This window comes from Schistocerca gregaria, chromosome 8, assembly GCF_023897955.1.
Source record: "Schistocerca gregaria isolate iqSchGreg1 chromosome 8, iqSchGreg1.2, whole genome shotgun sequence".
NCBI lineage: Eukaryota > Metazoa > Arthropoda > Insecta > Orthoptera > Acrididae > Schistocerca > Schistocerca gregaria.
In genome coordinates, this window is record NC_064927.1 from 264,820,814 (window position 1) to 264,836,530 (window position 15,717).

The window sequence follows — 15,717 nt, forward strand, 5'->3', positions numbered from 1 at the left end:
CAAAGAAATTAAGAATTAAACTATGTAACAAATAAGTGAGCTAGGAGTATATCACTTTCTGCTGGCAGCTGCTTATCCAATGGTGGCAGGAAGCACACACTCACATTTTGCTTGCAATTCTGGCCTAAGAAGATTTTGAAATGTTACTATTTGATGTAAAAATTGCATTTTTGTATGGAATACTGGATGAAGAAATTCATATGTTGGTGCCGTGAGGTGTGATGCTGCAGGAGAACTAAGAAGTACAAAACATTTTAAAAGACCTCTTCCCATTGTTGGAATCAAACTTTCCTAAATTATTGAACTAGTTGAGTTTCGAAGAGAGCAACATAGATAAATGTATCCTCACTGCGAATGATGGAAATTATCTGGTCTTCTTGGCTTTGTTTGTAGACATCGAGTTAACGATTGGGAAAAGCAAAGATTCTATCATGCTCATTGTAAACGACATGGCAAAAAAATTTGTGACAACTATTTCCAAAGGGAAAGTATTTTGTGGAATGGAAATTGAACAAAACAGAGAAGAAAAAACATTGTTTGTACACCAAGTAGTATATGCAATGCGAATCCTGAAATGTTTGGAATTTGAAAACTTGAATCCTATATGCATTCTGGCACAGAAACATGTGAAACTGCACTGAGCAGATGAAAATGTGTCAATTGTAGAGAAATATCCATTCAAGGAAGCTGTTGGATCACTTATTTCTCATAACTTTTAGTACCAGACCTGGCTTTCACAGAGAATGCAGCAAGAAAATACTTTAACAGTTATGATGACAGTTATTGTCAAGCGCTTTTGTGCATTTATATATGTGGGCACAAAATTCTGATCTACTGTACAGAAAGACTGAAGACATGATGATTCTGTTTGAGTATAGTGATTCTGTTTATGCAGAGGATGTTGCAACAAGGTGGTTGACTTTCAGTTTTGCTTTTCTGTTATTGAATGGACTGAAAACATGGTCCTCTCTCCATTAAAGAATAGCCCTGAGCACCACACAAGGAAAATATATGGCAGCCAGCATGGCTGTAAAAGACTTAACATGGCTGCAAAATCTGTTAAGTAATTTTGGAAATCAGTGCAATCAAGCAACAACACACTATATGGATAACCAGAGCTTTATAAGACTCAAAAATTCTGAATCTTGTAAAAGATTGAAACACGCTGATACTGGATATCATTTCACGAGATAAAAGTGTGAAGAGGGAGCAATCATTATCAAATATGTTTTAAAAACAGTATGTGGACATTTTAAACACCCACTGATCAAAGGTAGGTTTGTGGTGATGTGCACAAGCTTTAACATTGTCAGAAACATATTTTAAAATGTTTACACAGTATGAGTGTTGAAACTGAAATGTTATTTTCACTTTTAAAATCTCCCCACCTAAGATACTGATGGCACCACAGCCACACTTCTTTTGATGTTCCTTGGCCATAGCCCTCTTGTTGATTCACTGTGCATTTGCCATTCAGTACACTTTGTCTTGAATTAATACATAATAAAAGTTGTTCCTTTATATACCTGTGTCTAAATTTGATGGTGGTGGTGGTTAGTGTTTAACATCCCGTCGACAACGAGGTCATTAGAGACGGAGCGCAAGCTCGGGTTAGGGAAGGATTGGGAAGGAAATCGGCCATGCCCTTTCACAGGAACCATCCCAGCATTTTCCTGAAACGATTTAGGGAAATCACGGAAAACCTAAATCAGGATGGCCGGAGACGGGACCGAACCGTCATCCTCCCGAATGAGAGTCCAGTCTGCTAACCACTGAGCCACCTCGCTCAGTCTAAATTTGAATTCCATAAAACAATAAACAGTCTAGTCACATTAATGTGGCCACCACCTATGGTTGATGCAATGTGCAAGAACTGCTATCAGACAGCAGGTGGGAGCACTAGCAGTGGAGGGTATATACAGTGTGATGGGGGATATGGAAGACTGTGCAATCATTATAATGTGGGAATAGAGTAATTTATATGATGTCCAAATGAGCATGATCATTGGCTTTCAAGGCCAAGAGTGAAAGCATTTCCAAAATGGCTAAGTCCATAAAACGTCTGCATGCCACCATAGTTAAAGTATACTGAGTCAGCTGTGGTGCACCATGGGCCACGCATGACAAGGGCAAGTGACAGTGGCACAGATATGTACAGCCAAATGGGCATGCAAATCTTTAGCAACTGACTGGCCACATGAACCACAAGGCTACCAACAATATCTCCTCAATTACTATTCAGCATATATTACTGCATATGGTGTTCTGTAGCAGGCACCCAGTTCATGCACCCATGCTGACTGCTGTTCATCGGTGATAAAGACTGGAATTTGCACACGAACACCACACCTCGACGACCAGTAAGTGGTGACAGGTGGCCTTTTCAGATGAATCACATTTTGCACTCCATTGGACAGATGGCTGTGGGTGCATATGGCATGACACATCTGATGGTAAATACCATGCAACAATCGTCTGAAGTATCCAAGCTGGAGGAGGGATTGTTATGGTCTGAAGTTTTTCTTATGACATTCTCTGGGTGATATAATCATAGAAGGCACAATGGATCAACACAAGTATGCCTCTATCATTGAAGACAATGTCCACCACTACAAGCAGTTTTTTTTTTTTTTTTTCTTCCACGGCACAATGGTATCTATCTGTTGGACAATGCCATGGGTCACAAAGCACAGAGTCTAAGGGCATGGTTCAAAGAACACTAGGATGAGCTTACCATACTCCCAAAGCCACAAAACACCCCAAATTTAAACCCAATCAAGAATCAGTGTGAGCGCCTCTATCAGGCCATAAGCACCAAAAAGCCTAGCATAGCTGTCCATAGCACAAGAGTCAGCATGGTACCACATCCCAATCAGTACTTTCCTAAACTTTGCCAAGACTCTTCATGGACATCTCTCAGCAGTCTGCACTTCAAAAGCTGGTTATTCAGTCTTTTGACAGGTGGTCACATTAATGTGACTGAACAGCGTACTTTGCAATACCTAAGAAATCTATGTCAGCTCTGAATATTGGTTTTGGAAATTAGCATTTTGTTTGCAGTTGACATTTTGTTTTCAGTTTAAAGAACAATGAAAGGACAAAGCATGTGATAAGTCTGCTACAGAAAGATAAATCTTTGTTCCCACATATTTAAATAGTCTTTTCCTGTCCTAGTACTCATCCAATGTGTTACTGTATCCATTTAGTTCACTACTGACTTTAAAGGCTTTTCATTTAATACCCACATTTTTATTATGTCAACAAGATGCTTACCTGCCTAAGTGTCTCGTCAGCTATTGCTGCAACTGTCTCACGGCTCCCTCCAGAAACTGCTAAAGCAAACGCTGTTCTGCCATCTTCTGTTGAATGAGTGCACACGTTTGCTCCCTTCACAATCAAATGTTTCACAGCAACTACGTGGTTTCGGCTAGCAGCAAACATTAGAGGTGTCCAACCAGAAAGGTGACTGCAGAAGTTGATATTCTCACCTCTGAAATGCAAACATGATTTTATTGGCGTTAAAGATCATAGAAATAAGCACAGTTACCAGATTAACTTGATTTTCTATAAATATAATATGCATGACAAGTGGGAAATAACTGAGAATAGATACTAACCTAACATAATACTTGTCACTTTATCACCTGATAATTTGCTCAGTTATTTTCATCGCTATCTGTGAAACTATTGCTAATGCTGGCTGATTGATTGTTATTGATTTTTATTCCCTTTAATGAATTTTACGAGTCTGCTTGATTGTGTTTGTGTGTCATATTGGTACCTACACTTTTTTTATTTGAAATAAACACTATTTCATTGTTCATTATTTCATAACCAGCAATTAACTGATTTCACTCCCTAAGGCACTGTCAAATTACAATACACCAGGAATTATGTTATGTTTATAGTCAATTATGATCCAAAAAATGCAAAGTAGGAAAAATCATGTGATGGCACCATTGTTAAGATTTTTGCATAATCATAAAAGGTATGGGCACAATCATCACAGATGTTAATTTCATATTTAAAATGAAAAAATGCAATGCATATGTCAGTTATGTCACTGAACACTAAAATTAGGGAAAAGATAAATTCAGGAAGGAAAACACGGGCAGCAACTGCTTGCAGGTGGGTGTGCAAGGGGATAGGACAATGACAAACATCATCTCGTAGAAGCAGCATGATCCCACCATGAGTAGGAATCCCCACTGTAAGGGCAAGGTCCATCCATAGCAAAGTAAAATGGGAAAGAGCAAAATGGTCATGAGGATGTAGCTTGGTTTCTTGGAGACAGACTACAAATGGACATTGCGATGCCAGGAGCCGCTGGAGGTCTGCCCTGTTAGACCGAAGGCCACAGATATTCCATTGTAAAAGGAATTTAGGAACACCAGAGAATGAATAAGACACACTCACATCGACAGCCACTTAGGGCAAGCTATTGAGGGAGGACGGCCACTGGAATCCACAGGTGGAGGATCTTTGTCCATCAACTCAGCAGGATTAATAGTGTTTCCCCGATGTCAGTCAGTTGACAAAGACCAACGAGTCTCAGAGGGGGAAGACTGTTTGCCTTTGGATGATTGTTTTGATTTTTTGGTGATTTGCAGAAGAGCCAGATGGCTGCGAACTCTAAGGACGCTAGAAATCTTCCCGGGAATAATTCTTTTTGAATCGACAGTTCGCTGGCTGCATTGCAATCGTCTTCACCGGTGAGGGCGAAGAGCAGGTAGCAGAATCTACAGCCCGGGAAGCAGGAGATGGAGTATCAGCTTTAAGGCAAAGCATCTTTGCCACCCTCAAACTGAAATGTAAGTCACAAGTTTGTGTAGCCATGTTTTTTGTGGGACGGGGAAAGGCTAACACAGCACTGTAGCTTCCAGACAAAGGGACATACAGTTTACAGCTTTCCAACAGTTTCCTTCTCCCTTATCTCCTGAACAGCCTGCTCATCATGATAGATGGGACAAGAATGAGAAGCAGCAGCATGGTCTCCATTACAATTGATGCAGAGGGGGAAGGAGGTGGACAGGCGCCCTCGTGTGCATCCCTGAAACAAGTAACACATTTGGCTGTGTTTCTACATGACGTGCTGGTACGATTGAACTGGTGGTATTTAAAACACCTCAGTGGATTGGAATGAAAGGGCGCACAGAGATGACTTCATAGCCTGCCTTTGTCTTGGTAGGAACTGTTATCCGATCAAACGTCACGAACAATGTGCGAGTGGACACCAGATTGGCAGCTTCCTTCTTCATAACTCTATAAACAGCAGTAAAGCCCTGATCTGACAGATAATTAGTTATTTCATCCTCCATCAAACCATCCAACAGCTGGGTGTAGATAACACTGTGGGATGAGTTAAGTGTCCTTTGAGCCTCCACTTTTATAGGATATTTGTGGGGGATTTGGGCCTCAAGTAGTTTCTGGGCCTGGAGAGCACTATCAATTTCCAAAAGCAGAGTTCCACTGTGGAGATGAGAGCATGACTTCACATGGCCAGTGATGCCATCCACACCTTTCTGTATAACAAAGGGGTAAACAGTAGCAAAAGTCTGGTTTTCACCTAAACATGAGACTACTAGATATCGAGGCGCAACAGGAAGAGACATTGAGACAGGAGCCTCATTCTACTTTCTTTTATATGAAACACACTGAGAAAGAGAAGGAAAAATCAGTCACTGGGAAAAAGCCCCATGACTGCCAGCATCTCCAATGGCATGTTCCTTCCAATCAGGGGCCCTCCAAAGGGGAGTGCCCTGCCTTAGGCAATTTTCCGCAGTTTAGGTAACACCTCCCAAATGACAGACAGAGGGACTACTCAGCAGAGGAGGAAGGTAACAGCTCAGGCAATCACCCCTCCCTGGGCCTGGCCTGTACCAGAGGCTACGTGCAGGTCTGACATGCCAACCTGAGGCTGGGAATTATCCGTTACCCAGTCTCCTGCTACACATCAAACATGTGGCTGGCCGTCAGGCACACACAGGGACGAGGAGAAAAGATAAGAAGGAAATGAAGAAAGAAAGAATGTCCTCAAACACCACAGTGGAGGGAAAAGGGGGCAGCACAGGGAAGGGAGCGGCACAAGAGAGAATATTCCAATAAGAAAATCAACACAAATGAGCTTCAAGAGCCCATGGAGGCACAAGACCTCTCCCCAAGAGAGGGGAAAAGAACAGGAGAAGAGAACAAACAGCACAGAAAAAAGTGCTATGAGGGCTGGCACCCCATGGTCACTAAGCACATACTCACAAGCGTTGAGCCCCTTGGTGGGGTGGGAGTGGAGGGGGTGCATCAGGCAAGGAATGGTGTTCAATATGTCCTCCATGTACATAAGTAAAGCCAATGTGAGCATCAGCCATTAAGATGGCAGTGTAAACCACTTTGTGACCTCGGTACACGTCAAGTATCTAGAGGAAGTGGCAGCAGAGAGCTGTGGGGTTAACTGAGTCCTTAGGGCCATGTGAATGGTCCAGGCAAAGCCGCGGACTAGGTGTACACCATGGAGGTGTACGTGAATGGACCTCAAGGATAGGTGGTTAACGCAAGGACTCCAGTTAGGAAAGAAGGGAGGGATCAGACACGAACTGCAATTGGAAGCCCTGACCTGGGCCGCCGATGTGGGAGATGAAGTGCCCTGGGTGGGAAAAGTAGATGGTGATTCAGATGTGCAGGAGAACGACAAATGTGTGCAGCATAACTGACCAGCAGTCGTGCACGCCTAACCTGCAATGGAGGGACTCTGGCTGCCACCAGGATGCTGGTCACTGGACTCGTCCTAAAAGGGAGTTGAATCAGTGCAGCCAATGCATTCAGGGGTACTGCACCTTCTGGAGGAAGATATTTGTTGCAGACAGTTATTTCCTGTGTCATCCTTATACTGACAGCCACAGATTCGAGAGGGGTTTGAAGGGGCACTGACTCACTACATACTGAGTTCAGGACATAGATGCAAACTCCACCTATTATATTTGCTATGATTCTTTTAATATCCCCTGTAGCTCTGAAGGGCAGGGGTCCACATTTCAGGGAACCACATTTCCTGGAAGGCAATGCAGAAAGCAGGTATAAAGCTTAACAATTGCTGTAGCTCAGCCAGGTGGTGCAAAAAAAAAAAAAAAAAAAAAAAAAACATGAGTGAAAAGTGTGGGCTCTCGTAGGTTTGTGAGTAGTGGATTATGGTGTGGGATTTGTTCAAAGTATTTTCATTGGGGGGGGGGGGGGGGAGGGGGGGTGCAGTGGGGAGGCCAGTGGTCATTTTAGGGAGATCCTCTCCTGGAAATGTAGAATCTGTAGTAGAAACAAGTTAATAGAGGAGCAGGAGTGTAAGATCTGTGCCCTTCAGGTGCAGTTAAAATGTGCAAAGGAGGAACTAGATAGGTTGAGGAGGGTGAAGGGTGGTGGGGAATGGGAACTGGCAGTTGACAAGAAGGTAGCTAGGAAGAGGTGGTATTCAGACAGTTTTACTTTGCATACATGCAATAGATACAACCAACTGTCAGTTGAGTGGAGAGGAGCCTCATGTAGCTGTAGATGTAGGTAACTTGCAGCAGTCCTCAGCAATTAGGCGGCCTAGGTTAGTTTCAAAGTCTAGCAGAAAGAAGATTCTGCTGCTAGGTAGTTCCCACAGTAGAGGTATGGGCCAGCAGTTGCAGGAAGTGTTGGGGAGTGAGTACCAGGTCACCAGCATTGTGAAGCCCAGTGCAGGGTTGGCTCAGGTGACAAAGCATAGGGGAGTTATGTAAGAATTTTACGAAGGAGGATTAGGTAGTGATAGTGGGAGGAGCAGGGAACAGTCTCGATAGGGACGGGGAATATGATTTCAGTGGAGACTTGGTTAAGATAGCTACTCAAACTGGTGGCACTAATGTGCATTTTGTGCAACTGTTTCAGGGTCATGAACGGCCTCACCTTAAAGTGGCTGTTAGGCGCGTTAACGGGGGGCTGGGGAGGGCACTGATGGCGGAGGGCATGGATCACATCTCAGTGGTGCCAGTTGGATCTATCAGTAGATGGGATGGTGGTGGTGGTGATGGTGGTGGTGGTGTCTCTCGTGGAAAAATTTCTGTAGTAGTTGGTGCTAGAGCTGCACCTTTTTTAGACTGAAGTCAGCTGATAGGTACACCTGCTTAAAGACAGTGCCTCTAACTAAGGGCTCACCTCCAGAGGATGTCATGTTTCCAAGTAGAGAAGGAATTAGCATATTTCATCAAAATATAAGAGGTATTAGAGATAAAGTTAGCGAACTGCTAATAGATGTTAACTCTGAAATTATTGTTATATCAGAGCACCACTTAAATAATTTGATAATTCAGAGGCTTCCTTTACCAGGCTACAGATTAGCTGGCTGTTTCTCAAGGAGTTCCTTGCGGGGTGGGGGAGTGGCTCTGTACCTAAAAAACAGTATATCATTTGAGTCCATAGACATATCACGGCACTGCACTGAACAGATATTTGAAAATTGTGCAGCATTAGTTCAATTCAGTGAAACTAAACTTCTAATTGTTGTTGTTTATAGGTCCCCTAACTCCGACTCAGCTTAAGCTAGAGAGGGTTCTTTATTCACTTTGCAGGAAGTACCAGAAAGTAGTTATGTGTGGTGACTTCAATATTAATTTTGTACATGATTGTGCAAGAAAAAGGATGTTGGTAGATCTCCTAAATTCATATGATCTGGTGCAAACTGTGTTTTTCCAACTAGGGTGCAGGGGAACAGTAGCACAGTCATAGACAATATTTTTATTCATTCTTCATTACTAGATGGGCATTCTGTTAGTAAAAGGGTGAATGGCCTTTCAGATCATGATGCACAAATTTTAACACTAAAAGGTTTTTGTACTCAAACCAATGTCATATTTAATTACAAACTACATAGGAAAGTTAATCCAACAGCAATAGAAAGCTTTTGTAAAAACTTGTCAAGGAACAAGAGTGGCAAGATGTTTATAGTGCCGATAATATAGATGATAAATACAATGCTTTCCATAACACATTTCTCACGCTCTTCGAGAGTTGCTTTCCATTAGAACATTCTAAACAGGGTACTAGCAGTAATGTACAGCCCGGTTGGCTGACTAGTGGGATAAGGATATCATGTAGAACAAAGCAGGAATTATATCAAAATGTTAGAAGTAGTCATAATCAAGCTACAGTAGCCCATTACAAACAGTATTGTAAGGTGCTTAAAATGTTATTAGCAAGGCAAAAAGTATGCAGTATGCAAATAGAATAGCTAATTCACAGGATAAAATTAAAGCCATATGGTCAGTTGTGAAGGAAGGAAGGTCGGTGATATAAAGTCAGTTCACAGTAATAATATTTCTGTTACTGATAGATCAGATGTATGTACAGTATTTAACAATCATTTTCTGAGCATTGCTGGTGAATTAAATAAAAATTTAGTTTCTACAGGAAATCTCAATTTCTTAGCAAATGCCTTTCCGAGATTGACATCTGAAATACTCCTCTGTGATACAGACAAGAGGGGGATTGAGTCAATAATTAAATCACTGAAGACTAAGGACTCTTATGGTTATGATGGAGTGCCTAGCAGAATATTAAAGTACTGTGCTGCACATGTTTGCCCTGTATTTAGCCATATTTGCAATTTTTCCTCCAGGAATAATCAGTTTCCTGAGCGGTTTAAGTTCTCAGTAGTAAAGCCACTTTATAAAAAGGGAGAAAGGGATAATGTAGATAATTTTAGACCTATTTCTATGCCATCAGTATTTGCAAAAGTTATCGAAAAGGCTGTATATGTAAGGTTATTTGATCATTTTATATCACACGATTTGCTATCAAATGTAGAGTTCGACTTTAGAAGTCATTTGACAACTGAAAATGCTATACTCTCTTTTCTCTGTGAGGTACTGGATGGGCTAAACAAAAAGTTTCGAACGCTTAGTGTATTTTTTGATTTAACAAAGGCATTTGACTGTGTTGATCTCTCATTGCTCCTGAAGTTGGACCATTACGGCATAAGGATAGTAGCTCATAATTGGTTCACCTCTTACTTTAGCAACAGGCAGCAAAAGGTCATTATTCACAATGTTGATAATGACTGTGATGTGGGATCTGAGTGGGATACTGTCAATTATGCCCTCTAGTATTATGAGTAACTCTAAAATATTTCTGTTTGATGATGACACTAGCTTGGTAGTAAAGAATGTTGTGTGCAACATTGACTTGGTTTCAAGTAATGCAGTACATGACCTCAGTTCATGGCTTGTAGAAAATAAACTAACATTAAATCACAGTAAGACTCAGTTTTTATAGTTTCTAACACACAATTCAACAAAACCTGACGTTTTAATCTCACAGAACAGCAATATGATTAGTAAAACTGAACAGTTCAAATTTCTAGGTGTTCAGATAGATAGTAAGCTGTCGTGGAAAGCCCACGTTCAGGATCTTGTTCAAAGACTTAATACTGCCATTTTCATTATTCGACACATAAATTAGTCTACTTTGCTTATTTTTATTCACTTATGGCATATGGTATTATGTTTTGGGATAACTCTTCCCATTCTAGAAGGATATTTTTGGCTCAAACAGGTGGTTTGGGCAATAAGTGGTGCAAGTTCACGAACCTCTTGTCGACCTCTGTTCACGAACCTGGGTATTTTGACATTGGCTTCTCAATATGTATATTCCTTATTGTCATTTCTTGTTACCAATATTAGTTTATTTCCAAGAATAAGCAGCTTTCACTCGGTTAACACTGAGCAGAAATCAAACCTCCATTTGGATCGGACTTCCTTAACTCTTGTGCAAAAAGGTGTGCAGTATACTGCTGCATCCATTTTCAATAAGCTGCCACTCGAACTCAAAAATCTTAGCAGTAATCCACGCACTTTCAAATTGAAACTGAAGAGTTTCCTTATGGGTCACTCCTCCTATTCTGTCGAGGAGTTCCTTGAATAATTCTTATTGTATTGCTGATAGTGTTTACTTAAACTTATGGACTGAGTTTTTTTTCAGGTTCATGAACATTTATTTTTATCTGTTATTACTTTTATGTTGTAAGTTCTTGTACTGACACGTTCCATGACCTTGGAGATTTGCTTCTCAATTTGGTCCTACAGAACATGACGTGTAAATAAATAAATAAATAAACAAACACCAGAATTTCCACCCCATCCTCAGATACAGAGCTTGTTGGTAGTGGCGGTGTAGGTTCCACTGCAATTCCCTTGTTCTTGGGGGTGGTCTTTTTAGGTTTCTCTCTCTTCTACTTGGGTTTCTCTGGCTTGGAGCTTCACTGATTCAGTCTCAGAGACTGAGGATGATCGTGAAGCCCTAGGACCAGCTGCTTTTGGACACTTCAGCCACTGGCGGGTGTCCTCTTTCCCACTAGCAGAAACCTGGGAAGGGAGTGATCCTTGGGATCCCTTCCTAGCAAGCGGACCTGAAGAAGACTTATGCTTCTCCAGCTAAGAAGTGGGGACTGGTGTCCTCAATGGTTGGGGGAGCAGTGCTCCCAAGGTAGGTGGTGCAGGAGCAACAGGAAGGGGAGTGTCCGCCACCATCAAGGGGGTAGGTGTAGTCTTCCGGCTCTGAGAGCTGACTGGAATTTGTGGAACTGATGAGGCTACAACTATTCTCATAGTGGTGGCATAAATAGCCACAGGATGGAGGCACTACAATTTCCTCTTAGCCTCAGTGTAGGTCAGTTGGTCCAGGGTCTTATATCCCATGATTTTCCTGTCTTGCTGTACAATCCTGCAAACTGGTGAGCAAGAGGAATGATGCTCTCCACAGTTGACACAGATGGGAGGCGAGGCACATGGAGCATTGGGATATGAAGGATGTCCACAATCTTGACATGTGACTCTGGAAGTAAAGAGGGACGACATATGGCCGAACTTCCGGCACTTACAGCTCCACATCAGGGGAGGGATATATGACTTGACATCACAGCAGCAGACCATCACCTTGACCTTCTCAGGCAATGTGTCACACTCAAAGGCCAAGATGAAGGCATTGGTGGCAACCTGATTATTCCTCGGACCCATATGGATGCACCAGATGAAATTAACACCTTGGCACTCTAAGTTCGCAGCTCATCATCAGACTGCAAAAGAAGGTCTCTGTGGAATATAATACAATGGATTATATTTAAGCTCTTACATGGTGTGATGATAACGGAAACAACCCCCAGCATGTCACAAGCAAGTAATGCCCGTGACTGGGCAGAGGATGCCGTTTTTATCAAGACTGACCCTGATGGCATTCTGGACAAGCCCTCCACCTCCCCATATTTGTCCTATAAATGCTCAACAAAAAACTGAGGCTTCATTGAAACAAAGGAGTCCCCATCAGCTTTCATACATACGAAATACCTGGGTGACTAAGGTTCGTTGCCATCCTTAACCGTGTGTTCCTTGTGGCCACGGAGGGGAATGATTTAGGGTCATACTTCCTTGCATTGTACTGAGACTTGGAATGCTTAGAGACCGCTGGTGTGTGTGATCACCAGCAAGTGGTGACATGGTATGCTTCACTGCACGTCATCCACCCTGATGCCACCCACTCTGACCAGGGTCCCTTCCCGCAGGTACCACCCAGCTGCAGAAAGGCCACCTGGCAGGATGGCTATTGCCGGGAGTCCCGATGCCCCAGGATGACAGGCGTCTACTCCTTGGCATACATGGGGAGTCAATGATGCAGGCATCACCGCAGCAATCCCTGTGTGGTCAGGGGGCTACAACCAAAAGGGTACATGGCAGCCCGACCACAACAGACTGTCTACTGTGCTGGATATCAGATGCAAATGAGCTAAGAAGTTCATTATCATCATCAGGGCAGAAAGAAATACTACTAAGTGGATGGAGGAAAACACATCCAGGAGGGCAACCTCGCTCAACCGCTGGAGAATGAGCGGAAGTGCAGTTCCACATCGACGAAGGATGCGAGAGGTCTCGGCACATGATGGGCATGATGCACCATGTAAGGTGCCATTCCCCAACTGGCTCTCTCTTGGACCATCACATAAAGGCTGAAACCTGTGAGACTCCTTTTAGTCACCTCTTATGACAGGCAGGAAAACCTCAAGCCTATTCTAACCCCCAGACCCGCAGGGAGGGAGGGGGGCAGATTTAGTAGTTTAGAAAGCATGATGTCCAAAGGTTGATTGATTGATTAATTGAGAGAGAGAGTATGGGACCAAACGGCGAGGTCATCAGTCCCACAATTCCAAAGGGGGTTAAATAAGGAAGAGTGCTAAAAGTGAACGGATTCAGTCAGAGGAGTCAAATTATAGAAGAATGAACATTAAACACACACAGTATAAGCATAAAATGTGAGACCAAATCTAAAAACTGGAAAAAGGCAGGGGCGGTCATGGTGTCACAAACCGTGAAGACTGCAGGAGTCGCAATCACAACCACAACCAACCCACCCCTGCTCCAAGATGAAAGGAGAACCTTATATATGGAAATAAAAACCACTTTCACAGTGGAAACTGAGGACCAGGTCTACCATCCGTGGATCATCCGCTAATATTAAATTTATGGAAGCAGGAAGACTATACTTAGCACAAAGGGTCAAAAGAAGGGGACATGCCACCAATGTCAAATATAGACAGCCTGGCACCACAACCACGTTGTGGGGGTGGGTTGTTATGCAGGAGGAAACAATAGTGTGCCAAGTATGGCCAATGCATAAATGACATAAAACAGTAGACTCCTTCTGAGAGGGGTGGAAAGAAGTGCCTCAACCTGCAGTAGACTCCCCTCCAGATGGCATTCCACTGCTGGGCAAAGAGAGATTTGATGTATATCCGCAGCTGGAATCGTGAAAGGGAAAGGGGGAGAGGGTGGGGGGTAAATATCCGCTGCTCTAGCCAAATGGTCAGCCAATTCATGTCCTGGAATTCCCACATGACTCAGGACCCAGAGAAAAACGACTGAATAGGCAGCACACTCAAGGACAGAGAGAAGATCATGGATAGCAGAGACCAAGGGGTGACGAGAGTAGCATCGATCGATAGACTAAAGGCTGCTCATGGATTTGGAACAAATTAAAACACACTGGAAAGAGGCCTGAGAAACAAAGGAGGGCCCTCTAAATGGCTAGAAGCTCTGCTGTAAATACACTACATGATCCTAGCAACAAATGGTGCTCAAAGCTGATAGGAGATGTGATAGTGTATTTCACCTTATCAGTAGTCTTAGAACTATCAGTGTAAAGGATGGTGGCACCTTGGAACTCTGCAAGGATGGCACATACAAGACGCTGGTAAACCATAACAGAGACCTTCGGACCCTGGAAGAGAGAGGCCCTAATTCGTGATCTAGGCACCATCCGAGAAGGGGTATGGAAGGAAAGACATTGGGCGCAGTCCAGTGAGTGCAGATGGGGATTCCGGCAAAGGGTAGCAAGACTCGTTCCATCCAGCAATCCCACCCACGGGCGGGTGTTAGGAGGGAGTCTTCCCTCATTGGCGAAGAGCACAGGATGGTCAGAAAATTGGCGAATGGCAACTGCATAAGTAACAAGGAGTTAACTCCTCCTAATGTGTAGATGGGGGGAATCCCTGCTTCTGTGAGGAGACTATCAACAGGACTAGTGCAGAAGGCACCAATAGCCAGACGTACCCCACAATTACGGACAGGGTCACGGAGTTTCAAAGTGGACAGAGCTGCTGAGCCATAAACGTGTCTACCATAATTGAGTCTGGAGAAGACCAGAGCACGGTAAAGATGGAGAAGAGTGGAATGGTCTGCACCCCAAGGCACGTGGGCCAGAAGGCAGAGAGCATTAAGCTTCCACATTCATGTAGTCTTTAGCTGACGAATGTGGGGCTGCCATGTCAGCTTGTTATCAAAAATAAGGCCCAAGAAATGGGACTTTCACAGCATCAAGGAGCTGGTTGCCTAAGTAAAGTTCTGGACCAGGGTTTACTGTGGGTCAATGAGAAAAATGCATACCGGTAACCCTCGTTTTGGAGGAGGACAACTGGATGCTGTGGGCTATGGCCCATGTAGAGGCCCGTTGGATGGCACCTCGGAGCTGGCACTCGGCAGACGCCATCAAGTGGAAGCTGCACCAGATGCATAAATCGTCAACGTGCAATGCCGAGGTAACCAGAGGCCCAACAGAGGTCAGAAGCCCATTTATGGCAATGAGGAAGAGTGTGACACTTAGCACAGAACCCTACGGGATACCATTCTCCTAAATCTGAGGGGTGCCGAGTGAAGTGCCAACTCGAACCTGGAAGAGCCGGTAAGATAAAAACTCTCGGGTAAAAACCTGAAGGCAACCACGGAAGCCCCAGTCATGGAGGGTAACTAAAATGTTATGGAGCCAAGCCATGTTGTACACCTTATGTAGGTAAAAAAAAACTGCGATAAGGTGAACAGCAGTGAGTAGAAGCCTTTCGATGACTGATTCCAGTCGGCGTAAATGGTCAGTTGGAAATCGCCCTGCCCAGAAACCACACTAATATGGTGACAAAAGGCCCCAAGATTCGAGAACCAAACATAATCTGGAGTTGACCATCCTTTCAAGCAGTTTACAAAGCACATTTGTAAGGCTAATGGGGCGGTGGCTGTTTAGAGATGTTGGGATTTTCCTGGGCTTAAGGTTGGGGATAACTATACTGTCATTGTGACAGAAAAGCACCTGTGAGCCAGATGTGATTGAAGACCCTGAGGAGCTGTTGCCTCTGGGGAACGTCCAAGTGTTGAATCTTCTGATTGTGAATGGAGTCTGGCC

At 43.5% G+C, this 15,717-nt stretch overlaps 1 protein-coding gene across 4 annotated transcripts in view; it reads right to left on the minus strand.

Moving 5' to 3' along the window:
* The window catches only part of LOC126284289 (ankyrin repeat domain-containing protein 50-like), a 136,301-nt gene that overhangs the window by 104,538 nt on the left and 16,046 nt on the right, over nt 1–15,717 (minus strand). For all 4 annotated transcript variants that reach the window (XM_049983116.1, XM_049983115.1, XM_049983117.1 and 1 more), the window contains exon 2: nt 3,274–3,490. In XM_049983116.1, the coding sequence (XP_049839073.1) occupies nt 3,274–3,490 (217 nt within the window). The remainder of the gene's footprint in view (nt 1–3,273; nt 3,491–15,717) is intronic.